Source organism: Colobus angolensis, unplaced genomic scaffold (assembly GCF_000951035.1).
Source record: "Colobus angolensis palliatus isolate OR3802 unplaced genomic scaffold, Cang.pa_1.0 Scaffold383, whole genome shotgun sequence".
Classification (NCBI taxonomy): Eukaryota; Metazoa; Chordata; class Mammalia; order Primates; family Cercopithecidae; genus Colobus; species Colobus angolensis.
The window spans coordinates 2,019,457-2,047,231 of NW_012117188.1; the positions used below are offsets into that span (position 1 = coordinate 2,019,457).

Here is a 27,775-nt window from a genome sequence, read left to right on the forward strand (position 1 = left end):
TCAGTCCCTTGTTGGATGAACAGTTTGCAAACCAGTGCATTTTCTATTGCCTTAGTGATGGCAATGTCTTCCTGAGGAACGTAGTTAGACGGTTGTTCAGTCTCACATAATGAATCCATTCTAACATTCACACCTCCTGGAACTTTCCAACCCTTTCTTCGATACTATACCAAGGCAGTTCCGCCATCTTCACCTCATTTACTGTGTGCCATAATAATATCCAAGCCTCAGCAGCCATCCCAACAGAATATTATGATCAAATTCAGGTGTTGTTCACTTCTAAGTCATGGGTAAACATTCCTATAGTAATTTTTTTTTTTTTTTTTTGAGACTGAGTTTCACTCTTGTCGCTCAGGGTGGAGTGATCTTGGTCCATCACAACCTCCCGAGTTCAAGTGATTCTCCTGCCTCAGCTTCCAGAGTAGCTGGAATTACAGGCATGCAGCACCATGCCCAGCTAATTTTGTATTTTTAGTAGAGACGGGTTTTCTCCATGTTGGTCAGGCTGGACTCAAACTCCTGACCTTAGGTGATCCACCTGCCTCAGCCTCCCAAAGTGCTGGAATTACAGGCATGAGCCACCGCGCCTGGCTCCTATAGTAATCTTTCTTATTCCGCCTTATATTCTTCCCTCAACTTCCACCTCTGGCCTAACACCCTCAAAATCATTCACACACATTTCCCCTTGGTTACTGATAGTATATATCAGGTTCTGCAGCTCCTTCAGTACCTACACTATTTTCCCCCAGACAGGGGGTTGTATTTCTCCACTCAGGCTCTACTGAGAAGTCACCCTGATTCTTGGTTTGGAGAATAGTAAGGTTTTGGAAGAGAATGTGGAGGTCAAGAGCTGCCTCACTAGAAGCCTTGGCAGGGTCTTCAGGCAAGGGAGCATGAGCTCCTCCCGCCAGCCCCACATTAGGAAAATCCAGGTTTGCAATATTTTCAGGGTTATCCACTGTATTACTAACTTAGGTCTCATTCTCTTCTTGTCAAACCTAAACTTTCATAAAGGAAAATTATCAAGACTTAGTATTTTCCAACCTTACAACTAGATACTGGGCCTATTTCAGGTTGTTTTCTCTCCACTGCAGGAGATAAGGCTCTCCTTCAACCTTGCCTTAAACTGACAGTTGGCTGACTTGAGCCTGTTATTTTGTGTTCCAGGCTTCTAAAGCAGTTAATAAAAGCTGGCCAAGTCCACAATCTTTATCACTGCCCCTCTACTGTTCAAGTGCCACAGGTACTACAGGATCCAATGCTTCATCTTCTACCTACACCTACAGATGACAGTGTCAGTGGTGATTGTGCTGCTCCTGCATGCCACAGGCTATCACCACTCTGCTTACCAATACTGCCTCAGTGTTCTCCTGATGTCATCACAAATTCACAAACTTAGTGGCTTAAAACAACACAAATGTATCATCTTACAGCTCTGGGAGATAGAAGTTTGACATGAGTCTCAGTGGACTAAAATCAAGGTGTTTCCAGGGCTGTGCTCCTTTCTGGAGGCTCCAGGGGAAGAATCTATTTCCTTGTCTTGTTAACTTTCTAGAGGCTGCCTGCATTCCTTAGCTCATGGTCATCTTCCTTCATCTTCAAAGCCAGCAACACTGCATGTTTTTGGCCAACGTTCTGTAGTCACTCTCCCTTGACCACCAGCCAAGAAAGGTTCTCTGCTTTCAAAGACCCACATGGTAAGGTTGGGCCTACACAGACAATCCAGGATAATCTCCCTACCTCAAGGTTCTTAACCTTACTTACACCTGCTTCTGACATTTAAGGTAGCATATTCAGATTCTGGGAATGGACAACTTTGGTAGGAGTTGGGAGGGCATCATTCTGTAATGAGGTTTTGTCATTTGGTGAGTAAACCAGCTCCAATCTCCCATCCTGAATGCCTGCTTTCTAGGGTCATTCTGGGTACCGACTGTCTTAGTTCGGATTCCCCAAAAAACAGAGCCGGAGAGAAAAGCTTGAATGAAAGTCATTTATTTGAGAAATGATCCCAGGATGCAAAAGAGATGCATGAGGGTGAAACAAAAGGGGAAAGCCAGTATAAGGATGGTTATTGCCAAACACGCCACAGAAGTCTCCTCCTCTTTTGAGGAAACTTACGAAAAGCATTGCAGGGAGGCTTTCATGAAAGGTATACAGCTAGAATTCAAAGAGATGTACTACCATATTCTCTGAGAACCTGGTCAAAGATTTCATGGAATTAGTTGCCACAGCAGTGACTGGAGTAGAAGGCAGGGCAGAGAAGATCTGAAGTGGGGCCCAATGTTTCTGATGCATAGATCAAAGGCTTAAGGCTGGAATAAACTTAGCATGTTTGAGGAATGCAAGAGAAGGGAGAGTGGGTGAAGACATACTAAGCCTTGGTGAGTATGGTACTGAGTTGAAGCAGGCAGAGATCAGATCCCACAGGAGTCTGCAAGGCTGAATAAGGAATATGATACACAGAATGATTAGTGCTTACTACTGAATAAGTAGTCCAGTAAAGACATTCTTTTTATTATTAAGAGATAAAGCCCCAATATATAAACCATCTGAAGACTTCTAATCATAATCTTCAGCATCAAATTACTGCCTTTATAACATAATTTGGGGAGATGAAAACAAAAATCACAGATCAACTATTTTCTCCCACCACCAGTAAAGAAAAAATGAGGAACCTATGACTTAAGAGCAGTTGCTAGAAATCTTAAAAGAAAGGGTTCACTTTTATGTCAAGATTAGACAGCTTTAAATTATTTAAAGATCCTGTTACCCTTGCTCTATTGACTTCCACTTCAGTGTTTCTTTCAGGACACTCTAAACAGCAGACAAGAGATAAAGTGTTTCAACTGTGTCACAAGAGGACAGAAAGTGGCTGCATCTGTTTGGGTCCAGTGTCAATCTCAAACTTATTCATTAGTATCCATAAAAATAAAAACTTAGGACAAAAAGTTAAGTGCACAAATAGAGGAAACACACATTCCATAAAGGAGAGGGTGAAGGATTGAACTCTTAAAGCCACACTAAATAATATCCTAGAATTTGCAAGCAGAAGTGACCTTAGAGAACACTAGCCTCTAAACGACCTAAAAAGTAAATTATTACTAAGTATGAAAGCCAGACATGACATGAGGATAAAATGTGAGCTGATCAGTATGAGAAAATATATAATTTGGTTTATTTCCTAATTCATAGAACCCTAAGAGTTGATAGTGCTCTTAGGGATCATCTAATCCAAAATTACTACCCATGCAGGGATTCCCTCTACAAAACCCCTGGAGATCTCTAGCAACATGGGACTTTTAGGTTGGAGGCTCTAGCTGGTAGTGGGCAGTTCTATGTTCACCACTAAATTTTCTCTTCTTTGATTGTCAGCCCTGAGTCCTAGCTTTTTTTAAGGAAAACAGTAACTCATTTCATAAATATTTATAGCAAAGTCTATACATGCTTGCCACCCAATTTGAGAGTTAATTTATTTGTTTCAAGTGTAAGAATAATTATCAGTGTAAATTCCTCCATTCTAGATGAAAAGCTCCTTAAAGAGAAGACCATACATCTTGTACATTTTTAAATTTCTGCCTTAAACAGAGCACCTTGCTTATATTAGGATTTCAAATGTTTGTGAAATGATAAATGAATGGAATGAGTGAATGAACTGAAATGAAATTAATGCCCATATTTAAAAATAGAATATTAGCTGATTTCTTGCCTAAGTTGTTAGTTCAAGAGTGAAAAAGAATACTCAAGTATCTGAAATATTTCTCTAAAACTTTATTTCAAAGTTATTCACCTCACCGTTAATAAGGTGTATGATTAATGCTCTGTGTCAGTATTTGCAGGCCTGCCCATTGCCGGCAATGAACTTTGAGAAAACCCATTTCCTCGCACCCAAAAGTTAAATTACTCTTTTCAAAACATACCGATCTCCCCACCAGTTGCAAAAGTATTACATGCACCATTTTCCCACCATTCTTTAAATTAGAACTTACATTATTAATCTGTATCAGTGAATGTTAAATGAAGTCATTTTAACAAATTATAACTGTACAAATCAAAATACTACTAGTTAATATTAGACAAGAGTATCTTACAAACACTACATTACATATTACCTTGCAATCTGAAACATTACATTTCATATATGTGTATGTTTATTTTAGATAACTGAAACTTCACAGAATTTAACAGCAAATAAAGTTTAAAAAATTTAGTTCTGTACATTAGTTCCAACTATCTCTATTTTACAATCTATAAGGCTCATGTCATAGTTCAGCACCAAAAAGATCTACACAAAACTGTTTAACCAATCTTCTTATCCATCCTGTGTGACAGTTTTTGTTTGTCGTTGTCTTTTTTTTTTTTAAGGTAAAAGTACTACTTCAGACCTTGAAGTGGAATATTTCTAGTCAGACTAGGTAAAAACTTGGGTTGTACCCTGTTTTCATTGAACAGATACAGAAAAAAAAAAAAAAAGGAAAAGAGCTGTGTTACACCATGAATTTAGGTTGTCAGCCTATATGTTGAATTTATAACACTGAAGCATCAGAAGTAAGCTAATAATGCCTTGCCCCTATTCTTCCCTTCCATTTTAAATTTTTAAAAAGGTAACTAGAAAAATGTTTCATTTATTCTTTAAAATAAGGTGCAAAGAAGGATGGCAACAACAAACTTTCTCATACTTTCTTACACCTCCAATAACATCTCACTGTTGTTCAGCATAATATACCATGAACTGATTCAGGGGCACAACTAGTTATATTCGCAGCTCCTGAAGGTACCATGTTTTCTATACCAGAAGCCTGTTCAATGGCAGTGTTTCTCTGTTCAGAGGTCATTACAATAACTTTTGTCACTGCTGGCCTGGACTTAACATTCCAGATTCCAGAGCCAGTGTTTTATTGTCCCAACTCTTTTCTTCCTCTTTAGGATTTATCAATTTTAGAAAAAGGGTATGTTTGTCTTGCTATTTTCAAAGGGTTTATGCACATCACATTTTAACCCAATTTTACCACATTGGGGAATGTGACCAATGTTTTTCAAAAACCACAGGTACTTTCTGTAATCTTGTTGTTCAAAGTACAAAATTCTTACATGTTAAAAAAATTTTTAACTGAAGATTAGTACCTCTGCTTTCTTCTGACAGAAGTACACAATTCATTATACCATGTTTAAAAACCAAACATCATGCATACGAATGGCCAAAGAGGTATGAAGTTTTACAGAGCCCTTGACATCATTCGAGTACATTTGGCATTGGCCAGACCACAACAGGAAGTATGTCAGCAAATTGAGCAAAAAGACTTTCCCAAGTACACAATAGTGATCCAGGCTCCATGTCAGTCACATAAAAATTTACGTAACATGTAATCCTTTAAAATTATCCCCAGATATCCCATTCCTCCAACCGTTCCCATCCTCCCACCCCATGCCCACCCCTACCCTGAAGTCTTGCACCTCACAGAGTATCTTAATGTTCCCCGTTACTAATGACAGCTGCTTCAGGTTCTGCTGCTGTGGCAGGGAGTCTTGGCACTTTCTTGGCAGGGCTTGGAATATGCTAAAATGACAGGAAAAAAGTTGATGGCTCTTATGATTCTTTCCCCCCCAAGAATCATGGCACCAATTAAAGTTTCTGTAAAGAAACTTAATAAAGGACAACTCTGGAGAAGTTTATGCTAAATATATATTCTATATAACTTTTCATGAAGGGAACTAAATATCAATTTTTCACCTTGTGGTGAATTTAGTATACAATTATCCATACAGGGGGAGAGAGGAAGCCTGCCACAGAGACCCACTACATACAGTATTTTACTTGTTACATCTTGTATTTGCAACTCAAACACTGGTGGTTTGACTTGCTACCTAATTTGTATAATAGCAAGAAGCAAGACTATCCATTTATCAAACTTGTAATAGGCAGATAAATAAGCAGTTTCAAGGTTATAAAGTCCTTAGTTTATAACCTAGCTTCAACACTTACTAGCTATAATCCTGGGCAAGTAATGTAACTTCTTGGAGGCTCATCTCTAAAGGGAGGACAGTATCATTTATAAACTTCAAGGAGGTGGTTGTAAGGATTAAATAAGAAAACGTAACTAAAGTGCCTAGCATGTAACAGGAATTCAAATTATAGCTATGATTGTTACTTCTTGAAAGTGTGAGGACAGATTTTGACCATGATCTGGGATGAGATGTGAAAGGATCCTTGTCCCTCTACTCCATCTCTCACCAAGACACACACCACAAACGAACCTTCTCTCTACATCCGTCTTCCTTTAAATCCTGGTATCCTTAATAAAACCTAGTTATTTACTGTATATTCTTTTTCTTTGGAGATGGAATCTTGCTCTGTCACCAGGCTGGAGTGCAGTGGTGTGATCTCAGCTCACTGCAACCTCTGACTCCCTGGTTCAAGCGATTCTCCTGACTCAGCCTCCTGAGTAGCTGGGATTACAGGCATGTGCCAGTAAACCCAGCTAATTTTTGTATTTTTAGTAGAGACAGGGTTTCACCATGTTGGCCAGGATGGTCTCGATCTCCTGACCTCGTGATCCACCTGCCTCAGGCTCCCAAAGTGCTGGGATTACAGGCATAAGCCACTGCACCCGGCCTTTACTGTAAATTCTTAAAATATTAATAATTCAAATGCAAAGCACTTTATACAATTGGAAATAGTACAGCTAGAATCTACTCCCAGAGCCCTATGAATTACTCTTCTTTACTAACATTTATTCAAGTTGCTAAATCCCAGTTAGGTCTCCTAAACCCTAAGATACAGAGATGGGAACTCTTTTACTTACCTCAGTTGCTGTGTTTGAATGCGTAAGTCCTACTCCTTCATCCAAAGTGTCATCATTTGGAGTGGGACGCCGAGCGTAAGTTCGTCTGTGCTTTTCATCCACCCTAACTAAGTACCACGTTCCTTCAAAGAGTGAATCTATTGAACCCTGGGGAATATAGTTGACTAAAGGAAAGGGAGAGAATATCTACAATTAGTTATGATATACAACTCATCTGGTAATAAAACTAAAGATAAGTTTCATATATCCCAATAATTTTCACTGACATCAGATTAGTACTGAGTAAAGTCTTGACATCCTTATCTTATATGTAGCATCCTTAATGATATCAGCCCTCCAAATAAGCTTTGGGTTAAAGAACATTTAATATTTTTACCCAAATGATGGGTGTCCTCTCTGAGCTTCATGTTTTCAGCGAAGACATCTGGTGCCACACAAGTTCTTGAATCAAGTCTTGATTTAAGATCACATAAACTTGCTGTTATTTTATCAAGAGCAGACCCTAAAATAGCAAATAATTCCAACATTAAAAGACTTTAAAAAAAATCATGTCCAAAAGAAGCCTAAGTAAAATGTTGCCAAATGAGATAAAACTTTTCATTTTTGTTAAAACTACTGGCTATTGATTAGTTAAAAGATAAGATGATACCTATTTGACAAATCTCCTATAATCTCAGACTAGAAATCTATTATTGAGTATCCACCACTAGACAAGTTAGGAAACAGGTAGAATTTGAAACTACAAATAACTTGTCTACAATTAATTCGTGGTATAATTATTTTATTATTATTATTTTTTATAGAGATGGGGTCTCACTATGTTGCTGAAGCTGGCCTTGAACATCTGGCCTCAAGCAATCCTCACACCTCAGCCTCCTGAAGTGTTAGGATTATAGGTGTGAGCCATTGCACCTGGCCCATGGTATAATTTTAAAAAGTAATGTCAAATTTTCATCAGTTTATCTCTACATGTTTGCTCATTGCTGCTCAGGGAAAGCACAAACATGACCTTAAATATAGCCAAGACCATAAGCCTATAAAAATTAGATAACTTAGTCCTATCCTTTATCCAGATAAAGTAGAATTTTTTTTTTTTTTTGGATAAGGTAGATTTTTAGGAAAGAGAGTAAAAACCTATCGAAGAAGTAATGAAGACTAAAATATTGTAATGATCTGTGGGACAGATTCAGGTGCTCACTTGAGAAGCCTGCAAAATCAACTTCCCCAGAGTAGTTTTCAATACATTCTTTTTTTTTTTGAGACAGAGTCTCGCTCTGTCACCCAGGCTGGAGCACAGTGGTGCAATCTCGGCTCACCACAACCTCGCTCTCCTGGATTGAAGCGATTCTGCTACTTCAGCCTCCTGAGTAGCTGGGACTACAGGTATGCACCACCTCACCTGGCTAATTTTTTGTATTTTTAGTAGAGATGGGGTTTCACCATGTTGGCCAGACTGGTCTTGAACTTCTGACCTCAGGTGATCTGCCCGCCTCGGCCTCCCAAAGTGCTGGGATTACAAGTTTGAGCCACTGTGCCCGGCCTCAGTCCATAATACATTATTTTTGAAAGATTCAGCCCTTACCTGGTGTAGCATCTTGTGTGACTTTAAGAGAGTACAGAGTGGCAGCCAAACCAGAACCATAAGAAAACACTCCAATTCTCTTCCCTGCTAATTGCTGAGGTGAGTACCTATGTAGGGTGTAACAATAGTGAAGAAGTTTAACTGATTCAAAGCTACAATGCGTGGGAAGCTATACAAGTAGCAATAAAAATTCAGGCTATAAGTTAAAGTAGAATCTAACTTAAAGTTTTAAAGATATAACTCAAAGTGTTAATATTACAGTAGGGAATCTAACTTAGTTTCAATATTGCAGCATGTTGAGTTTTCATTTTGTGGGGAATGACACAGCTTGTGAAAGTCACGCCACAAAACAAGTTACTTCATTAACCAGGTATTTATGGTTCAACTGTAGGTCAAGAACAAAAAAAACCATGGAGCCGGGAAAGCCAGTATGAAATTAACAAATACTTCTGGAAGAACTGTAGCCTCAACCCATACATCCTTCAGGTCAATGGACAATAGCAGATTAGAGAGCCTCAAGATAAAATTTTCTGTGATCTACCACCAACATGCTTGACACCAGATTTGGTCTTAGAAATCTAACATCTACCAAATAAGGGGAGTTAAGTAGTAGGTGAAATTTATACTTACTGTGCTAGAACAGATGCAAGGGAACCATATACTGAAGATGTGTACATATTTCCATTTTGATTTGATACAAGTAAAGATGCCTTTGTTTTCTGACTGAAGAGTTCAGAGCTAGCCTTCATAAATGCCTTCTCCACATCTCTATCAAAGTAGGTGTCTTCTAATTTAACATCCCTGAAAGATTTATTTTACCGTTTTACAGTGTTCAAAGCCTATATTTTTATTACACTAAACAGCAGCCTAATTAGGATTCAAATCTTTAAGTGTATATAATTGTTTTCCCATTTATTAAAAACCAAGTAGCAGCAATCTAATTGCTATAGAAATCATAACAGTTGTACATATATGGTTCTTTTTCTCAAAAGTTTTCATAATCAAGTTAAGACTGTTTGATTTGAATACGTTAATAGACCCGCTGTAGCTTTATTGGCAGTGAATAGAATACTATTTCAAGTCCACAATAATATTTATTTAGTTAGAAAAGTAAGGGTATTACAGGAGCCAAGTTTTAAAAGTCACAGATAATTTTATCAGATAGAGAAAGGACACACAAGAGACACGGGGAGAAACAGAATGAGTTGAACACGCACAGCATGCTAGGGAGCCTAAAGTGAGAAAAAGGGAGGTGGAGTACAAAAGCTGACTTTATCTGTGGCAGTGTGCAGGATGGAAAAGGATATGGGGGCAGGGGCGCTGAGAGAGGCAAGGAGTTAAGAGGCTGCTGTAGTGAATATAGGCCCTTGTGCAGTTATTTTATTGTGACAACATGAATGGAGCTGAAACAAAGAAATCAGAAAATCTGAATAGAAATGTCTAAAGAATTTGTGCATGAAAGCTACCACCTCTCTGGACTTAGATTCTTCACTGATTGAGATACATAGATTAGACCAGATGACTTCTAAGATCCTTCTGACTCTCAACTTCTCAGTCTGTACAAATAACAGCTTAATAGATATTAAAAATGCTCTAATATAGAATGAAAAAACTCATAATAGCTCCTCTTACCCAAAGGCTTCCAGGCCACTATAGATACTATTTTTATCTCTATTCTGGTCATTAAGGAAGTCATTCAACAACATCCGAGCTAGAGATTTCTGAACCAGTTTACAATATGGTGAGTGAAAGATCATGAAGCCAAAATCATTCAAGGTAAAATCTTTATCATTTCCCTCTGAAAGAGAAGTCCAAGGAAACTATGAAATTCATATAAGCCATGAAATCTTAAAGTTTGACTTTAGAATAAGGCTAGGATATTTTTATATATTTAAACAGCAACCACAAATACACTGTATAATGAAACCTCTCTATACCTTAAAATGTACATTTAAAAAGACCCTCAAAGATGAAACAATATATACCATGTCACTAATTTTCAAATTTAAGAGTCATACATATTAGCAGGTTACATAATCAATTTAGTGGGTCAGGATTAGGAATTTTTTTTTTTTTTTTAGTAAAAGAATATTTTAAAAAACAAAATACAGTAGAAAAATAGCAAACTGCATAACTTGCAGCAAGGGTAAGTAATGTCATGACATTTTTGTTTCAGTCTGGCATATACATACAATGTAACATGTACTTCTTACTGTGGGTCCTAATAAAAAGTTAGAAAACCACCTTTCTGTTAATGTATACTGCAAGAATGATTCTTATCCAGAGCCACTAAATTCACTGATATTTTCATTGAATATGATTTTTAACCCTTTCTCATAACCTCTAAAAAGCAAAGTTGGACTACAGAAAAAGTATACTTTATGTAATAATGTGTTACGATAGCATTAACTCAAATACTGTCCTTTCAGTGCCTCAACAAATGTCTAGATTAATGATAACGGTAAAAAAACAAATACAAATTCACAGGTCAAGTGCAAAGAGATTATTTTTGGGGGAAGATCACTTTAGTAATCCATTTTCCTTAGTTTTCCCTGAATCACAACTGTAGTCCAAAACCTTCTTAAAATACCTCTCTCAAAAAAACAAAATTCAAGTTACCTTCTTTTACTCCACTTTGATTTTCTTACAAGGGGTAAACCGACCTGAATATTTTTGCAGAGATATACCTCAGTTTCAAAGTTTACCTCTTCTAGTAAATTACACTTTCACAGAAACTATGGGAAAATGCTGTTTGGTGAATGAGGAATTAATGGTAAAAGAACATTAAATGAAGAAAGCCCACAAAGTAGTTGCTTACTAAAGATACCTTACACTGCTCTCAACTGGTACATTACACTGCTCTCAACTGATCCCAAAACCAAGGAAAATGGGTAAAACCTACCTTTCTGCCACTGGGCACGGATCTTTTTGCAGTAGACAGAATAGCAGCGGTCTAATGCACTGAGGTAGCACTGTATGGAGAGTTTTCCATCTACTATAGGATATTCAGATAGCATATCAGGCTTGTAAAAATCATAGGCATGTTGCATATGTGTCCCACGAAGCCCTATTGGAACCAAAAAGGAAGATGTCTATATATTTCTGCTTCTTGATGTCTGTATGCTAGTCAGTATATTGAATTATCTAAGGACTTTCCTTAACTATCTGATCAATTCTCACCACTTACAGTAGAGAAATCACAAGGTGAAGCCAATAAGTGAAATGATACATAACAGTATCCATGGGCAGTCCTAAGACTCCTTTGGTAAACAACTTTCCAAGCCAGTTTCATAACTCTAACAGAGATCACAGTTACTCTACTACACTGAAGACAAATTAAACTTGCCACTGACTATGAGCAAGTTACTATTTAAGTTATCACTTAAACCCTACATTAACCCACTTCTCTGTAAAGTGGGGATAACACCACCTACCTCATAAAACTGCTATAAAAATTAAATACGGGCCGGGGACGGTGGCTCATGCCTGTAATCCCAGCACTTTGGGAGGTTGAGGGGAGCAGATCACTTGAGGTCAGGAGTTCCATACTAGCCTGGCTAACATGGTGAAACCCTGTTACTAAAAATACAAAAAATTAGCCAGGCATGGTGGCGCGTGCCTGTAATCCCAGCTACTCAGGAGGCTGAGGCAGGATAATCACTTGAACCTGGGGACACAGGTTGCAGTGAGCTGAGATCATGCCATTACACTCCAGCTTGGGCAACAAGAGCGAAACTCCATCTCAAAAAAAAAAAGAAAGAAAGAAAAGAAAAACATAAATACAGTAACACACATAAAGCTCTTAGCAAGTAGTACCTGCATTTAATGACCATTAAGTAAGTGACAGCTCCTATTTCTATTTTCAACTTTCTCAGCATACTGTGCTAAAAAAACCAAAAATGCTTTCCCAAGCACTTACCTCGTTCAAAAATTAAAGGAGCATTTGGCCCAATTAGCAGAGCTACTGCTCCAACTCCACCTGTAGGTCTAGCATTTCCTGTGGCATATACAGCAATATCTCCCGCAATTACCAGGGCATACCGTCCTGAAAAATATTTTTTGTTATTTCACAAGAAGGAATTCAACACTATAACCATACATGGAAACTGAAGTCTGTTATATTTCCCCCAGAATATGCTTTTCCCATCTTTGATAAAGAAAGAAATGCTCTAATTTTTTTTAATTCATCTGCCAAGGCTCTGTCATCTATCTGACTAAATTTTGAATAGACTGTTTGTCCTACAAGATAAGATAACCAATTCACAATTCAGATAACAACAGACAGGTATAATATCTTTCTTAATATATCCAAACAAGTATAAATCACAGAAGTTTGCATATTGCATTAACTAAAGTGTCATTTGGGTCTACTGAATCTCAGAAAAAAATTTTGGGGGACGAGGGGAATAGTCATGTAACATACCATCCCAAGAGCTGGATTCAATCCAGTTAACAGCATTGAAGACAGCAGCTGTGCCTCCATAGCATGCATTAGTTGTGTCAATTCCTTCTATATCAGTATTCCCAGACTCTTCAAACAGCTGCATCAAATTAGTCTTCACAGACTTTGATTTGTCGATGATTGTCTCTGTTCCAACTTCCAGCCGCCCAATGCAATCATAGGAAAGGTTATTTCTCTCCATAAGATTCTGAACCACAGTCATGCAAAGAGAGTTAATATCTTCTCTATCTGTGCAGAAGCCCATCTTGGCCTGGCCCAAGCCAATGGTATACTTTCCAGCATCTACACCATCATATTTTTCCAACTCTGCTTGATCAACATATTGAGAAGGAAAATAGATCTCAAGGGCAACAATTCCCACATCTTTTGGCCAGCAAGCTTCCGCATTCAAAGGAAGCGATCCAGGCATGACGAAAGAGCTTTAGAAAGGAGAAACAGAAAAAAACATTGTATTAGGTTATAAGTTGCTGGTTTTCAAGTTTGAAATTGAGAAACAGATATTAAGAGTTTAGCAATCACCTGAATTATCAGTTTAGTTTCTTTAAGTTTAGTGTTTAGGGCAGTTAATTGTGTACATGTGAAGTAGCAATTATTATATGAATGGAATATTATCATTTAAAATTATAGTCTTTTAGAAAGGCTTTCATTTTATTCAAAATTGGGTATCTCTAGATTTAAAACATGATTATTAGAGGTAAACAACACTCAAATAAGATTTTCTACATTGTAAAGAACTGTAAGATAAAATACAATGACAATTCAGAAATACGGCTGACAAACCAGAATTACCTGACCACCTGAAAGTTTAAATAAATCAGGCCAGCATGGTGCCTCATGCTTGTAATCCCAGCACTTTGGGAGGCCTTGGCGGGCGGATCATGAGGTCAGGAGATCAAGACCATCCTGGCTAACACAGTGAAACCCCGTCTCCACTAAAAATACAAAAAAATTAGCTGGGCGTGGTGGCAGGCGCCTGTAGTCCCAGCTACTTGGGAGGCTGAGGCAGAAGAATGGCGTGAACCTGGGAGGAGGGGCTTGTAGTTAGCTGAGATCTCACCACTGCACCCCAGCCGAGATCTCACCACTGCACTCCAGCCTTGGTGACATAGTGAGATTCCGTCTCATAAATAAATAAATAAATAAATAAATACATCATTTATTCATCATAGATAAACCAGTCCTCTTTTTTAAAAAAGGGACTAAAAAGTGGTGTCTAGATTTACTTACCAATAGTAACAAAAATTGCTAGCTACACAAGACCATTGTTGGGCACTTAACCTATCAGAGCTTCAGCTTCTTCAACAGGTTGTATCAGTCAGGAAAAGAAAAATTACTCCAGATATCTCAAATACAGGGGAGTTTTAATGCAGGGAAATAGCTACAAACTTGTTGGCTGGGCTGGAAGAACAAAGTGGGAAAGGTGGTTTTCAGATCCCATGAGCCTGCACTCCTGCTGAAGCTGCTAGAGCTACAGTACTAGCACCTCTGCTGCTGAGCTGGAACCCAGAGACCCAAAGTCCCACTGTTGCTGCTGCCACTGACAAGAACAAGACAGGTACCTTCTTCCCACCTTCTAATCTTTCTTGAATACTTCCATCAGCCCTCTAACCAGAACCCAGATGGCATAAGAACCAATGAAATGTAGTTGTGAGGCTCTGAAGAGTGGCACACCTCCTCAGTTTTAGAGAAAGAATCCTAAAACCTAAAATTCTACAACTCAATTTCCTTTTTAGGTATGACATCACTGGATGGTGCCACTTATGTGGCAGAATTTCATTGACCCAAAGGTCTTGGTTTATGAGTTACCTGGGCTGAACTGATTCATGAACATTCTATATCACTTGTCAACCCACCACTAATTTGATATTTAAAAATGAAAGCCAAATCCTATATTTATGTCATTTGTCCTCTGCCACTCTGCAATTAAAGGTCTTAAGGGGCCAGGTGCAAATGGGAGGCTGAGGCAGGAGGATCACTTGAGCCCAGGAGTTCAAGACCAGCCTAGGCAACACAGCAAGACCTTCTCTCTACAAAATTTTTTTTTTAAATGAGCTGAGCATGGTGGTGCATGTCTGTAGTCCCAGCTACTAGGGAGGCTGAGGCAGGAGGATCACTTGAGCCCAGGAGTACAAGGGTGTAGTGAGCTGTGATTGCACCACTGGGTGACAGCGAGACCTTGTCTGTAGAGGGAAAAAGAAAAAAAAAAAAAAGACTTAAGAGATACCAGTTGTGTCTCCCTTCCAAACAGAAGAATTGTTTTTGTTTCTTTTTTTTCATTCATCCAAACAATGCCAACATGTTACATGCTAAACATTATGGATGTTTAATGGGAGACTTCCTTATCCTCTCAAATATTCACTATTTTATGGGATAATAAGAGAAAAACACATAATAATAAACAGGTAAAAACATTGAGAGCCACATTATATAATGGAGAACTACCTAACCCAGCCTGGTGGTAGGGCAAGGAGTGTTAGGAAAATCATCCTGGTTATAGGGGCCTGACTTGAGCCCCAGGAATGGGTAGAAGTAAGCAGTAATGCACTGAAGAAATGGAGGGCAGTAGATTTTCAACAGAGTGGACAGCATGAAGAAAGGCAGACTACAAGGAATTACAAAAAGCTTTATTTGTCTATTGGAATGAAACATGAGCCCCAGTGAGTAGATCAGGTAAATAATACATTAGGATAACTAGGTAAGGGTTAGGTCACGAAGGTTCTGGTATGCTGATGTTGAAGGCTTCAAATTTATCATTAAGATAGTAAGAAGCCATCAGAGAGTTTTAAAAAAGGAATAATATGGTGATATTAGTTGTCAGGTCAGTGTTTTTCCAACTCCGGAATCGATTTCGTGGATGGCAAGGACACATTTTAAAAAATGAAACAGAAAAGAATACAAGATATAGAATTGCATGGCACAGGGTAAACGTAAACATTTTTCTTGAATCAACCTTTTGTTTTAATTATTCATACATACATAAAGTATACATAAGTTGCAATACAAAGCGTTTTTTTTTTACTGGGGGGCACAGTCAAAAAAGTTTGACAGCCACTATTTTATCATCACTAACGCTGTTTTACAGTCACTGGTGCTGTGAATGGATGAGTTAGGAAGCTGACATGGCAGTCCAGATAAGACACGGGTCATGAACTAGAGCAATTACTACGTGTGGAGTGAAAAGGAACAGCTTCCAAAAACATGGAAAAAGCAAAAGAACTAGCAGAAATTGTAACTGACTAAATGTTAGGGAAAGAAGAAAATGTATAGAATGACTTCCAAACTTCTATTCTCAAGTGTTTTATGACTTGACAAGCACACTGCCAGATACACTAAGTGAACAGAGACCCTCTCTCCACTTTGTTCTACCCCACTTCTTCCACACAAACCCTGTTTCCTTTATGCCCTTTTCCCTGGTAAGTGGAGTTCAGCCACACCAGCTCTCAGAACCACCACTGAGGAAGTGAAGACATCAGGCTCAGACAAGCTGCTTTCATTCCTGCCATTTCACAAACACCTCCATACATTTTTCCAGTTTGGTCTTCCTATCTACTTCCTTCTTATATGGGACTTAACACAAGATTCTTAACTTTCATGTATGCAATTTATACTCGAAAACACACAAAGAGAACTATACTAAAGTCAACAATCAAGGATAAATGCTAAATATTACCCCATCTTTCCCCATCTTACAACTATTTACCTACACAACCCTCCCTCTACTCTTTACTCTCAAATTATTATATTCTTTATCCAAAAACATTTAGTGCTTTCTTCAACAACCCACCTCGTGCTTCTGCTTATTGAAATCCTTTATAGCCCTAGATCACATAGGTCACATTTTACCCATGAAACCTTTCTAAACTACCTTTTGCATTTCTTGCCTGTCCTTCTACACCATCATACTTCGTCAATTAAAAGTCACTTTCTTGGGTAACATTTCAGAAATTGGGATTCCTCTTACAATTGCTATCAGACAGAAGCCAATTATGATGCTGTCATTGCTTACACATGGGAAAATAACAAAACTGCCAGCATGACATTTGCAGCTGACAGTCAACAGCCTGAAAGAAATTCTCAGATTGGAGCACTCATTTCACCCTCTAGGAACCAAATGGACTGGGAAGGAAGTAGAAGGTGGTGAATCCCTAAGCAGGAGTCAAAGTAGGCTGGCTCTGCATAATCGCAAAGCTGAAGGTCAGCACCATAACCTTCCCATTCCTTTTTGGGCTCTTGAAAGGAATGCTACATCACCAATTCTCTTGGCGGCACAGAGGATGTTTAATGGAAAATTACAGGTATTAATAACTCTGACTCCAAAAACAATTCAGAAGGCAGACTCTAAATATGTGAAATTTAGCAATTCCTTATGTGTTTTCCATCTTATTGAATATGCAAGTGACACATGACAAAAACCTATGTCTAACTCTAAAGAGCTCTTTAAAACATTCTAAGTAATCAAAAAAGCATTGTATCTTAATTTAATTGGCAATGAAGCATCTTAAATTTATTATATCCCAGATTCTTCAGATAGTACAAAATACAGCATTCAGTGCTTCAACTGTGTTACTTCCCAAATATCTGCCTGTATTATGGATTGAATGTCTGTATTTCCCCACCAAATTCATATGTTGAAGCCTTAACTCTCAATGTGATGGCATTTGGAGATGGGGCCTTTGGAAAATAATCAGGTTTAGATGAGGTCATGAGGATGGGGCCCTCATGATGGGATCAGCACCCTCATAAGAAGATACCACAAGAGTTTGCTCATGCTCTCATACTCTCTCTGTGCCATGTGAGGACACAGCCACTTGCAATCCAGAAGAGCCGTCATCGGGAACCAACCACGCTGGCACTCTGACTTCCAGACTAAAGACCTATGAGATCATAAATATCTGCTGTTTAAACCACCTACTCTATGGTATTTTGCTGTGGCACCTAAGCAGATTAAATAGTCTGGTCACCTCAACTACGTCCAAGTTCCTTAAGGTCTTCTCTTCTCTTAGACTACTGTATGGCCCATTTTACCAGACATAGTATATATACTGCTGCTACTCAATTCCACAATGGAAAGGAAAACCCCTAAACACAACAATCTACTTCCCAATTATATACTCTTAATTCCTAAAGTACTGGCCATATTTCTGTATTCAATACAGGAAAAACAATGTCATCACCAACATTCAGGGACAGGAGCATAAAGAAAGACTAAGGGAAGTTCATTCTTGTTAAAACCTAAAGCTGGGGAGGATAAAGATAAGGCTTTTACATTCCTACTCTATTCATCTTCAACTCCTTTCCTGTGTCTACAACTCAGATAGAGGACTACTGATTTTCTCGATATGAGGTGCTTGAAATGCTCTACATCCATCCTCACTCTGAGCGTCAACAAACTCTTCCCATCAATTTTTTGATAAAGTTGGTTCCCACTTTGCTGAAGTTGAAACGAAAATATAAAAGAGCTGTCTAATATGCCACTAGGCATGAATTCTAAGTTTATAGTAAAATAAGATACTGGATAGTACACAAGAAAGAGCCCTACAACTACTGTTACCAGAAAAAGACTAGTCCATAGGCATATAAGCTGCTACATATGATCTCTTAAGTCACTAAAGTAGGAGTAACCACCTTCCCAGCCTTTCCCACAAGGCTACCCTTTAGATGATTTTCAACTCTTCAAACTGCTTTAAACATGCTGAAGACAGTATGGTCTTCCTTGCCGGCTCAGTGGTTTTTAACACTATTGGAAATAAAATGAACAGGTAATATACCGTTTTGAAGGTATAAACCAGTTTGCAATATACTTGTACTCACTAATAAATTCAGTTTAGTCTTTTAAGAGCATCACGCAGCAACACTGGCAATGTATTTAATTATCCTTATAATGCTTGTACAGTTCTCTATAAAATAAAGCTATAATGCAAGGCTTCAATTTCAGAATTAATCTGTATTTGTCACAGTCTGTTGAGCGCTGATCAATTCTTTGTATTATAGTACTCCTAAAATAAGGTACAACTCTATGACTCCTAAATGTCCTACATTAAATACATGACTTGTTTCATTTGAAAACAAACAAACAAAAAAATGTAGGTTAACTAAAATAACCACACACATCAAATGGAAAGTGAATCACAATTCTGACCTTGATGGAAAAAATCATTTTTACATTGTCCAACTCAGTCAATATTACTCATCCTCTGAGGGTTTCTGACAGCCAATGTTTTTTTACATTATGTTCTTGGTAAAAAAGCCATCTAATCTGAAATATTTAGCCTTTGGTTCAAATTGAGAAGAGTGATTAAGTTGACAGGAAAATTAATACAGAGAAATAACTGCTTTCATGACATTTAGAAGAACAAAAAATTGTTTCTGGTTTCAAATGTTACTTTTTTTTTTGAGATGGAATTTTGCTCTTGTTGCCTAGGCTGGAGTGAAATGGCATGATCTCAGCTCACTGCAACCTCTGCCTCCCAGGTTCAAGCAATTCTACTGCCTCAGCCTCCCAAGTAGCTGGGATTACAGGCGGGTGCCACCACACCCAGCTGATTTTGTATTTTTAATAGAGATGGGGTTTCACCATATTGTTCAGGCTGGTCTCAAACTCCTGACCTCAAGTGATCCACCTGCCTCGGCCTCCCAAAGTGCTGGGATTGCAGGCGTGAGCCACCGCGCCCAGCAAATGTTACTTTTAACTATCCTATTGAGGATGTGCTCTTACATTGTCCTTTCAAATGCTCTCTGAAATAGGCTAGATATAGCTAGGTATAAATTAGGTGAAAAAAAGACTAGCTATAGGTCTGAGGTGCTCACATTATGGTATTCACTCTTTACCCTATCAGAGAATAGAATATTTTGGTTAATTCACTATTTAAGAATAAAGAGGCCGGGTGTGATGGCTTATGCCTGTAATTCCAGCACTTTGGAAGGCCTAGGTGGGCAGATCACTTGAGGTCAGGAGTTCAAGACCAGCCTGGCCAAAATGGTGAAACTTCGTCTCTACTAAAAATACAAAAATTCACTGGGTATGGTGGCTGGCATCTGTAATCCCAGCTACTTGGAAGGCTGAGGCAGGAAGTCTTGAACCCGGGAGACGGAGGTTGCAGTGAGCTAAGATAGCACCACTGCACTCCAGCCTGGATCACAAAGTGTGACTCCATCTCAAAAAAAAAAAATTTTTTTTAATTTAAAAAAAAAGAGACAAATCACAAAAATTTTCTAAGTAGAATATAATTTCAAAAATCTGATGGTTAAAAAAACTACATATGTTTTTAATTTTTTGCAGATAATGCATTTTATTATTTTTCAGAGTACTATATTCACCATAAAATAAGTCTAAGGAGAATAATGAAGACTCTGTATTTATAATAAAATATATGCATTTTCTTTTTAAATTCCATCCTTAAAAAAGGAGAGAAAAGGCAATTTTCAGAGAACTTTGTAAACCTTTCAAGTTTTCCAACAAAGCAGTACCAAGAGAGGACTAAAGTCTTAAATAAGTCTCATTTAAGTGAGGGCTCACTCCCTCTGGTGGACAAAAGAAACTCCATATCCTATTTCCAGAGTCAGTAAAGCAAGATAAGGAAGCCTTGTTAATGTTTTCTGAATGCTTCCTGCCTAGAATACATAAAAGACCTATATAGTTATTCTGAGAATAAATCTGGAAATGAAAGAGAACTGGAAAGGGGAGAAAAAGGGGAGGGAAACTAGCTGATGATACTGGTGTAAGGGAAGTCCTAATCTAGCTCCTCAATGGCTGTGTTGGGGAAGGACTTCAGCATCAGTCCCTCCTAATTGAGCTCTGCCTCTGCTCTCTTCTCTATCATAGGCCAACAGTTCTTTCCAAATTGCATGTCTAACCATTGTCAAAATGCTGCAGGTTGAGCATTCCTAATACAAAAATGCAAAATCTGAAATGCTCCAAAATCTGAAACTCTCTGAGCACCAACATGATGCTCAAAGGAAATGCTCATTGGAATAGTTTGGATTTTGGATTTTCAGATTAGGGGTGCTCAACTGGTATGTTTTCTCAAATATTCCATGATCCAGAAAAATCCAAAATCTTTAACAGTGCTGCTCCCAAGCATTTCAGATAAGGAAAATTCAATAACTCTGCCAAGTTTCTCTTCTATTATTTAGGCTTAGCCTCTCTGCATTAAACAAGGAGCTTTTGGAGAGCAGGAACCGTGCTTTTTTCATTTTTGTGTCCCTGGTACCCAGCCCACTGTTTGGCATATGGTAGATGCTAATGTTGAATAAATGAAATTGCACTAGACTTCTAATCTAACGTCATTAACATCCATAGGAAATCATAATCTTGAAATACAAAAAACGCAAAATCGTAAGAGAAGCACTCCCTGGCAATATGAGAAAGCAATGGCTGCAAATAATTAGATTACCAGTTGAAATACATTTGCAATTACTGTCCATTCTCACATAATTTTTTCTTTTTTGAGACAGAGTCCCACTCTGTTGCCCAGGCTGGAGTGCCGTGGTGCAATCTTGGCTCCCTGCAACCTCCGACTCCCGGGTTCAAGCGATTTTCTTGCCTCAGCCTCCCAAGCTGCTTGAATCATAGGCACCTGCCACCATGCCCGACTAATTTTTTTGCATTTTTAGTAGAAACGGAGTTTTACCATGTTGGCCAGGCTGGTCTTGAATTCCTGACCTCAGGTGATCCGCCCACCTCAGCCTCCCAAAGTGCTGGGATTACAGACGTGAGCCACTGTGCCTGGCCCATTCTCACATAATTTTAAACATTCATCCACAGCCCAGATACATATCTTTTGAGGCTGTAATTTAAAAAGTATTACTGGCAGACATGCTTACCTCTGATTGTTTCTGATTAAGTAGTTCATGTAGTTACATTTTATTATAGGCACTTTTTCTCTTATGAGTGAACACTAATTTTTAAAATTTGTTTCTAGATTTTAAACATTAGTCTAATAAACACAAAATTAGTCTCCTGAAGCATTATGGCATTAACAAAATTTTAAAGATGAGGCAGAATCCTGTTTTAAGAACATATGGCACAAACAAATTGTTATTTGCTCCAGGATATCAAAATTTCTTCCTTCCATTAGAGAGGAATACTTTCCTTAAGCAGCATGACAGGATGCCATACCTGTGTGAAGGATAGAGAACTGTAGTCTCCAGGTCTGTCACTGTTTCCTCCTTCGGGCACTAGGAATTTCAAATAAGAACTGCTTTTAAAGTTACAAATCACTACCCAAATTCAAATACTAATGAATCCAATTCAAAGTGAGTTAAAATAAGCAATTCCTTATCCAACTACATTATGCAGAATAGAATTTGACATTTGCTCAGAAAAAATCATACTTAAAGCTTATAGCACATTTTCCCCCTGATTTTCTTAGCCCTTTTAGTGATGGGTTCAGTCCTGGTAATAAATGGATATAAGAAGATCACTATTGTGGAAAGGAAAAAACAAAAAACCTCAAGGAAATAAGAAGCCCATATCACCAATTGAGGCTTTAAACCAAGGTTTTCAAGAACTGGAGGAAAGGAATATAAACAAGTTGTAATGAGTTAGCAAATTCCTAGAGTAAAGAGATCTATGCATTCAAGAGCCTGCACTGCATATAAGAGATTGTGGCTTTGGCACCAATTTTGGACCTCAGTTTCCTCATCGATAAAATGAAGCTAATACAGTTGCCCTCCCCAGATCATTGTGAAGGACTGCTGAGATGGTAACATACATGAAGACACTTTGTAACATAAAGCACTAATACATTGACTATTACCTTAGTTCTTATACAAAGGTATTTTTTCTAGCAAGACCTAATCATTTTCAACACTGCCACCTTCACCCTCCAAACCTTTTAGAAAGTGATTTTCCCCCTTAGTGCTTATGTTAAAAAATTAAGCATTTAGACACAGGAGCATTAAACATTATTATGTAAATTAAGTAGAAATAATTTTCGAAGGTGACTGGAACATATTCTTCAGTCCATCTGTTTTGAAAGACTGTTACTTGAGACGACAGCTTCTGTGTTTAACACAGCATACACCATTTCCTCTGCTCTCTAATTACTGGCAAATTTAGCATCTGCCCTTAATGAATTCACTGGTGACTACATTCGGATGTTATTAATATTTAGTAAAGCTTTACTTTATTTACATAATTCCATAATTTAAGAGCTCTTCACAGCCATACTTCATTGACTAAGTTTACTACCCACCTACCCCCACTGCCCTGTGAAAAGAAATAGATCTTAAGTTTTGTAAGCAAAGACTACTACAACATTCCAAAAATGTCTCTACAGCATTATATATACTTTGAGAAAATAACCTATCTTTTGTTCTTTATTATCTCAAATTATGCCTTTGTCTTCTGCAAATTAAGCAGACCACAGAGACCAGTTCTTGAAAAACATGATTCCTTCTCCATGTTAAGACTACTTAAATAATATTTCTTCTTGATGTTCATGTATGTATATGCATTTGAAATTTTCCTTGAACTGCCTATATTCCCTCAATTTTTTTTTTTTTTTTTTGAGACAGGGTGTCTCTCTGTCACTCAGACTGGAAGGCAGTGACATGGTCACTGCTCACTATAACCTTGACCTCCCAGGCTCAAGTGATCCTCCTGTCTCAGCCCCCCAAGTAGCTGGGACTACAGGTGCATACCACGATACACAGCTGATTTTTGTATTTTTTGTAGAGATGGGATTTTGCCATGTTGCCCAGGCTGTTTTCCAACTCCTGGGCTAAACCAATTCACCCACTTTGGCCTCCCAAAGTGCTGGGATTATAGGCATGAGCCACCTTGCCTGGGCTCCTCTTTCCATTTTGATTACTTAAATTGGAAAGGGAGGTTAGGTGGGAGAGACACAGAGAACAAAGAAGAAACAAATAGAAGATTCAGAAAGAACTTCTGTGCTACTTAAGGATTTCTCCATTCTGGCTAAACCAGTATTGCCAAAGTCTCAAGCAGATCACAAACTTATTTCTAACAGGTCTTTTCAGAGTAAGTGACAGAGGGAATTAACATGGGTCAAGAAGCAGTTAATGAACGGCAAGTAGCTGGGCAGGTTACCACAAAGTAGGTTTGCAGACTCCTGGGATAAAATATAGGCACTTTGAGTCGGGCAAAGACTAAAACACAAGAATGATAAGAATTGTCTAGGGCCAATCAGATTTATGCAATGGTGGTTTCTTCTGGAGTTTACTCAGGGTTCTGAATACTTCCTTCTGGCTCCCTCCTTAGCCTTGATTCAAACAAGTGGTTGGAGAAGTTCATCACCTACACATTTTGGTATATAAACTATAAAATATAAACAGTTACCTGTTGATCTTTCTCATTGTTACAGGAGATAAATCTAGGAAATTAAGAAAAAGTTGGCAACCTTTCCTCCTTAGGAGCAAGCAAGTAAAAACTAATGTTAAGAAAGACTTGCTCAAACCTGTACACTCTGGTATAGTTCTCCAAGTAAAAAGCATGGACATTCCTGCCTCCTCCCAGGAGGAGGTCTGCCTATCAGAGATTCTACTCATTTTCAAGGCCCTGTTCTAAGTCACCTCTTCCTGCAAGGTTTCCTTGATAAATCACACAGAAAATAAGTTTTCTAATCAGGGACCTGCATTTCTACAGAGGTAGGTCATTCATACCCAAGTCTACATAGCCTACTCTCTATAGAAAACTAGTTATGGGCAGTCTTCTTATCCATACAGGATTCCTACACTTCTATTGGGAGAGGGGCTATATATTTTGATTTTTTGAAATCCCTTTGAGATCTTGAAGTAAAGGGTACTCAATTGCTGTATTTTTCAGTGGCTGAATTTGGAGTTATAACTACTAGAGGACAAATCTTTTCGATTTAATACTTGTAGCAGCCCTCAGTAGTAAGTGCTTTCTGCTATCACTTTTTTTTTTTTTTAATTTGTTACTGCTCCTTGCAGAGCAGGGCTACCCTATAGGCAGTGTGTCCAGAGTAGCCTGCTATCACTTTTGAGATGAGCTGCAGCACCATAGTGTCTAGTTTAAAGAAACTGGTTCTCTACTGCTATAGTTCAAGGCAAATGGTTTCAATTGTTCACAGATTCCAAGGTGAACAATGTAAGAAGCCCATATGGAATCAGAAAACATTTGTTGGTCTTACAATCATTCCCATATGCACCCACACACAACCACAAACCCTGCAAAGATGAAGACAAGACTTCAAGCTTTCAAAGATTAGCCTCTCCTCTGCTGGTGTAACTACACTCAGTTGACAGACATTAAGTGAACATCAACACACACCATGCACTAGGATGAAGAGATTAAGAATCTAGCTCTAGGCAGGCGCAGTGGCTCATGCCTGTAATCCCACCACTTTGGGAGGCTGAGGCGGATGGATCATTTGAGGTAAGGAGTTGGAGACCAGTCTGACCAACACGGTGACGCCCCAAATCTCCTAAAAATACAAAAAAATTAGCTGGGTGTGGTGGGAGGCTAAGGCAGGAGGCTAAGGCAGGAGAATTGCTTGAACCCGGGAGGCAGAAGTTGCAGTGAGCTGAGATCACCCCGCTGCACTCCAGCTTGGGCGACACAGTGAGATTCTGCTTCAAAACAAAACAAACAAACAAAAATATATATATATATATATATAGTACTATCATTAGGACAGGTAATATGTATCGCAGCCTTTTAAATCTATACTACCTTCTTGAAAAACATAAAAATATCACACATCCTTCTATGATATTTGGTTCCACAGTAACCCAGCATAAAATTATAAGGCTATATTCCTTTCTAAATGAAACTAATTGGAGATTCTGATACGTAGCAAAACAAACTTCTCAAGCCACATCTCATATCCAATTCCAGATTCTGGAAGATACAACCAGGTTTTAAATGATTCTAGAGGACCCAGGAAACCATATTACAACAATATCTGGGTTTTTTTGCATATATTTCTTCTGAGAAAAGCTATCTAAAATCTAAGTCAAAATCTCAAAATCAATCCACAGTTAAAAGAAACAAGATGTAAAAGCAATCTGGAGGGATATTTAAGATGAGAAACAAAATTAAAACAAGGTCCAAATGATGTGGCCTACGGCTCCAAACATAAAATATCCTTTTACACTCCCTCCCCGCAGCATAGGTCATACCTTCTGAGTGCTGGGGTTACTGATGATTATACTAGAATTGAGCTGAACTAGACTACAGTCGAATAAAGGGCAAACTTACAAACTTAGGTGAGAAATACCTACAAAGGTAGACACAAAGAAAGCCTTTCTCTCTTCCCATAAGGTATGCTATCCCTGCTCCCTTCTCCACACAAAAATAACTGAAATTTTAAAATAAAGTTTAAAGAACACAAGCTGCTTAGGTGTCTCAAGTGCAAAGAACCACTGACACAGAAAATGTTAAGGACCTTCAACTGCCTCTCATCTAATAGTATCTGTGCAATAAAGTCCAAAACCCATCTCAGAAGGAAAAATTTGTTAACTCTAGGAGCACTTCCATTTGTCTTAATTTTGTTGTTTATCTTGTCAATTGTTTTGCATGATTCATGCCTGAAACAGAGCAAATGTTAGCTAGCAGCACCCAGAACACATCATCCTACTGCAGCAGGTGGCAAGAGCATCCTCGGGAAGGTGGGGAGCTGCAGCAGAGGTGAGCGGTGAAAGCAGCCAGTGATGCCTTAAGGCTAAGGCCACAGGGACAAGCATGACAAACAGGCACAACCTCACATTATCTGTTCCCCAAATCCCTCCTCCAGAGTGGATCAGAATAATCATTTCTCTACCACTGGTCAAGGCCGGACGTGCGTTTTCAAAGACTCCATATACTCGCTTTGAAATATCCTTAGCTTAATCCAAAACCTATTTGGGTGTGAGGACTCTGTAAGTGCTTGCCCATTACACTGTATCACCTAAAGCTAGTCCTGAAGGTATTAGCAGGAAGGAGATGTGGGATTTCAGAACACCAAGGAAGCCTACTTTTTAAAACGCAGACATAAAAAAAATATGGAGGCACGAAGGCGGGAGGCAGTGATCTATGCGATTTGAAGCAAGTACAGACTGAGCCCCAGTACTTAGCCAGGTCTAAATCACGGTTGTGAACGCTTTCTTGCACCTGAGCTGAGGAAGAAAAGCAATTCTACCCACTTCCCTTCTTTCCATCAACTTTATATGTGGCAGCAGGACACACCCCCTACGAACCTATCAGTCTGTCTGAAGAGGATCTTACCCATCCTTTGGCGTCCACCCTTAACCAAGGCTCTGGAAACGCCTCGGCAGCCCAACTCTCTTCTCTACCCTCCTGACACCCCCCACTTCCCTCTAGGCGGTCACAGCTGCCTCTCTGGCACCTCCAACTCCTATGTCATTAGAACACCTAGACCTCAACGCCCTCTCGCGTTCTCCCCTCCGAGACTCGCCTGTGTCCTCGGCTCTTCTCAGATCCGCTACGGTTGGCCTCAGGTCCCTGGCGAGGGAGACCCCGCCCGGCCCCACTCACGGTGCCCCATCCTCCCGGGCAAGGTCCCTGCCTCCGTCCTGACCCAGACCCCCAGCTCCTTCGGGCCTAGTCAAGGACACCGCCTCCGTCTAGCCCACACCCGCCCGCGGCACCTCCGCAGCCTAGCTCTACTCCCCCGCGCGGGACACTCACCAAGCGTGACCGAGAGGCAGCAGAGGAAAGGCAGTGAGCCACGAAAGAATAGTGCGCGGCGTCTCCCCTCCGCCACCAGCTTTATAGCCGCCAACCCACCCGACTCCGGCACCGCCGAGAGTCGCTGGGAGGCGGGACGGTGGCTCCAGCAGCCAATCGCGGCCGGTAGAGTTGCCCTGCAGCGCCCGCCCCCCAGTCCGGCTTCTACCAATCAAAAGGAAACTAGAGGCGGTGACTCGCTAGGATTTTCCCTCGTGGCTGGAAGGGCGGGGAGAAGGGGCGGGGACAAAGTCTCAGGGCCGAGGAAGTGGTGTGAG

General features: G+C 39.2%; 1 protein-coding gene across 2 annotated transcripts; it reads right to left on the reverse strand.

The window, feature by feature from the left end:
- Positions 1-3,746: 3,746 nt before the first annotated feature.
- On the reverse strand, positions 3,747-27,609 carry HMGCS1 (3-hydroxy-3-methylglutaryl-CoA synthase 1 (soluble)). Of its 2 annotated transcripts, XM_011954482.1 has the most exons (11): positions 27,459-27,599; positions 21,963-22,021; positions 12,806-13,263; positions 12,302-12,427; positions 11,285-11,449; positions 10,015-10,180; positions 9,013-9,183; positions 8,383-8,489; positions 7,177-7,302; positions 6,801-6,964; positions 3,747-5,554 (listed from the first exon to the last, which is right to left on the reverse strand). In XM_011954482.1, the coding sequence occupies exons 3-11, from the start codon at positions 13,251-13,253 to the stop codon at positions 5,465-5,467; spliced, it is 1,563 nt and encodes a 520-aa protein (XP_011809872.1). In that variant the 5' UTR covers positions 13,254-13,263; positions 21,963-22,021; positions 27,459-27,599; the 3' UTR covers positions 3,747-5,464. The 2 variants fall into 2 exon arrangements, with proteins under 2 accessions (XP_011809872.1, XP_011809873.1); XM_011954483.1 differs by lacking the exon at positions 21,963-22,021 and having other exon boundaries at positions 27,459-27,609.
- Positions 27,610-27,775: the final 166 nt, after the last annotated feature.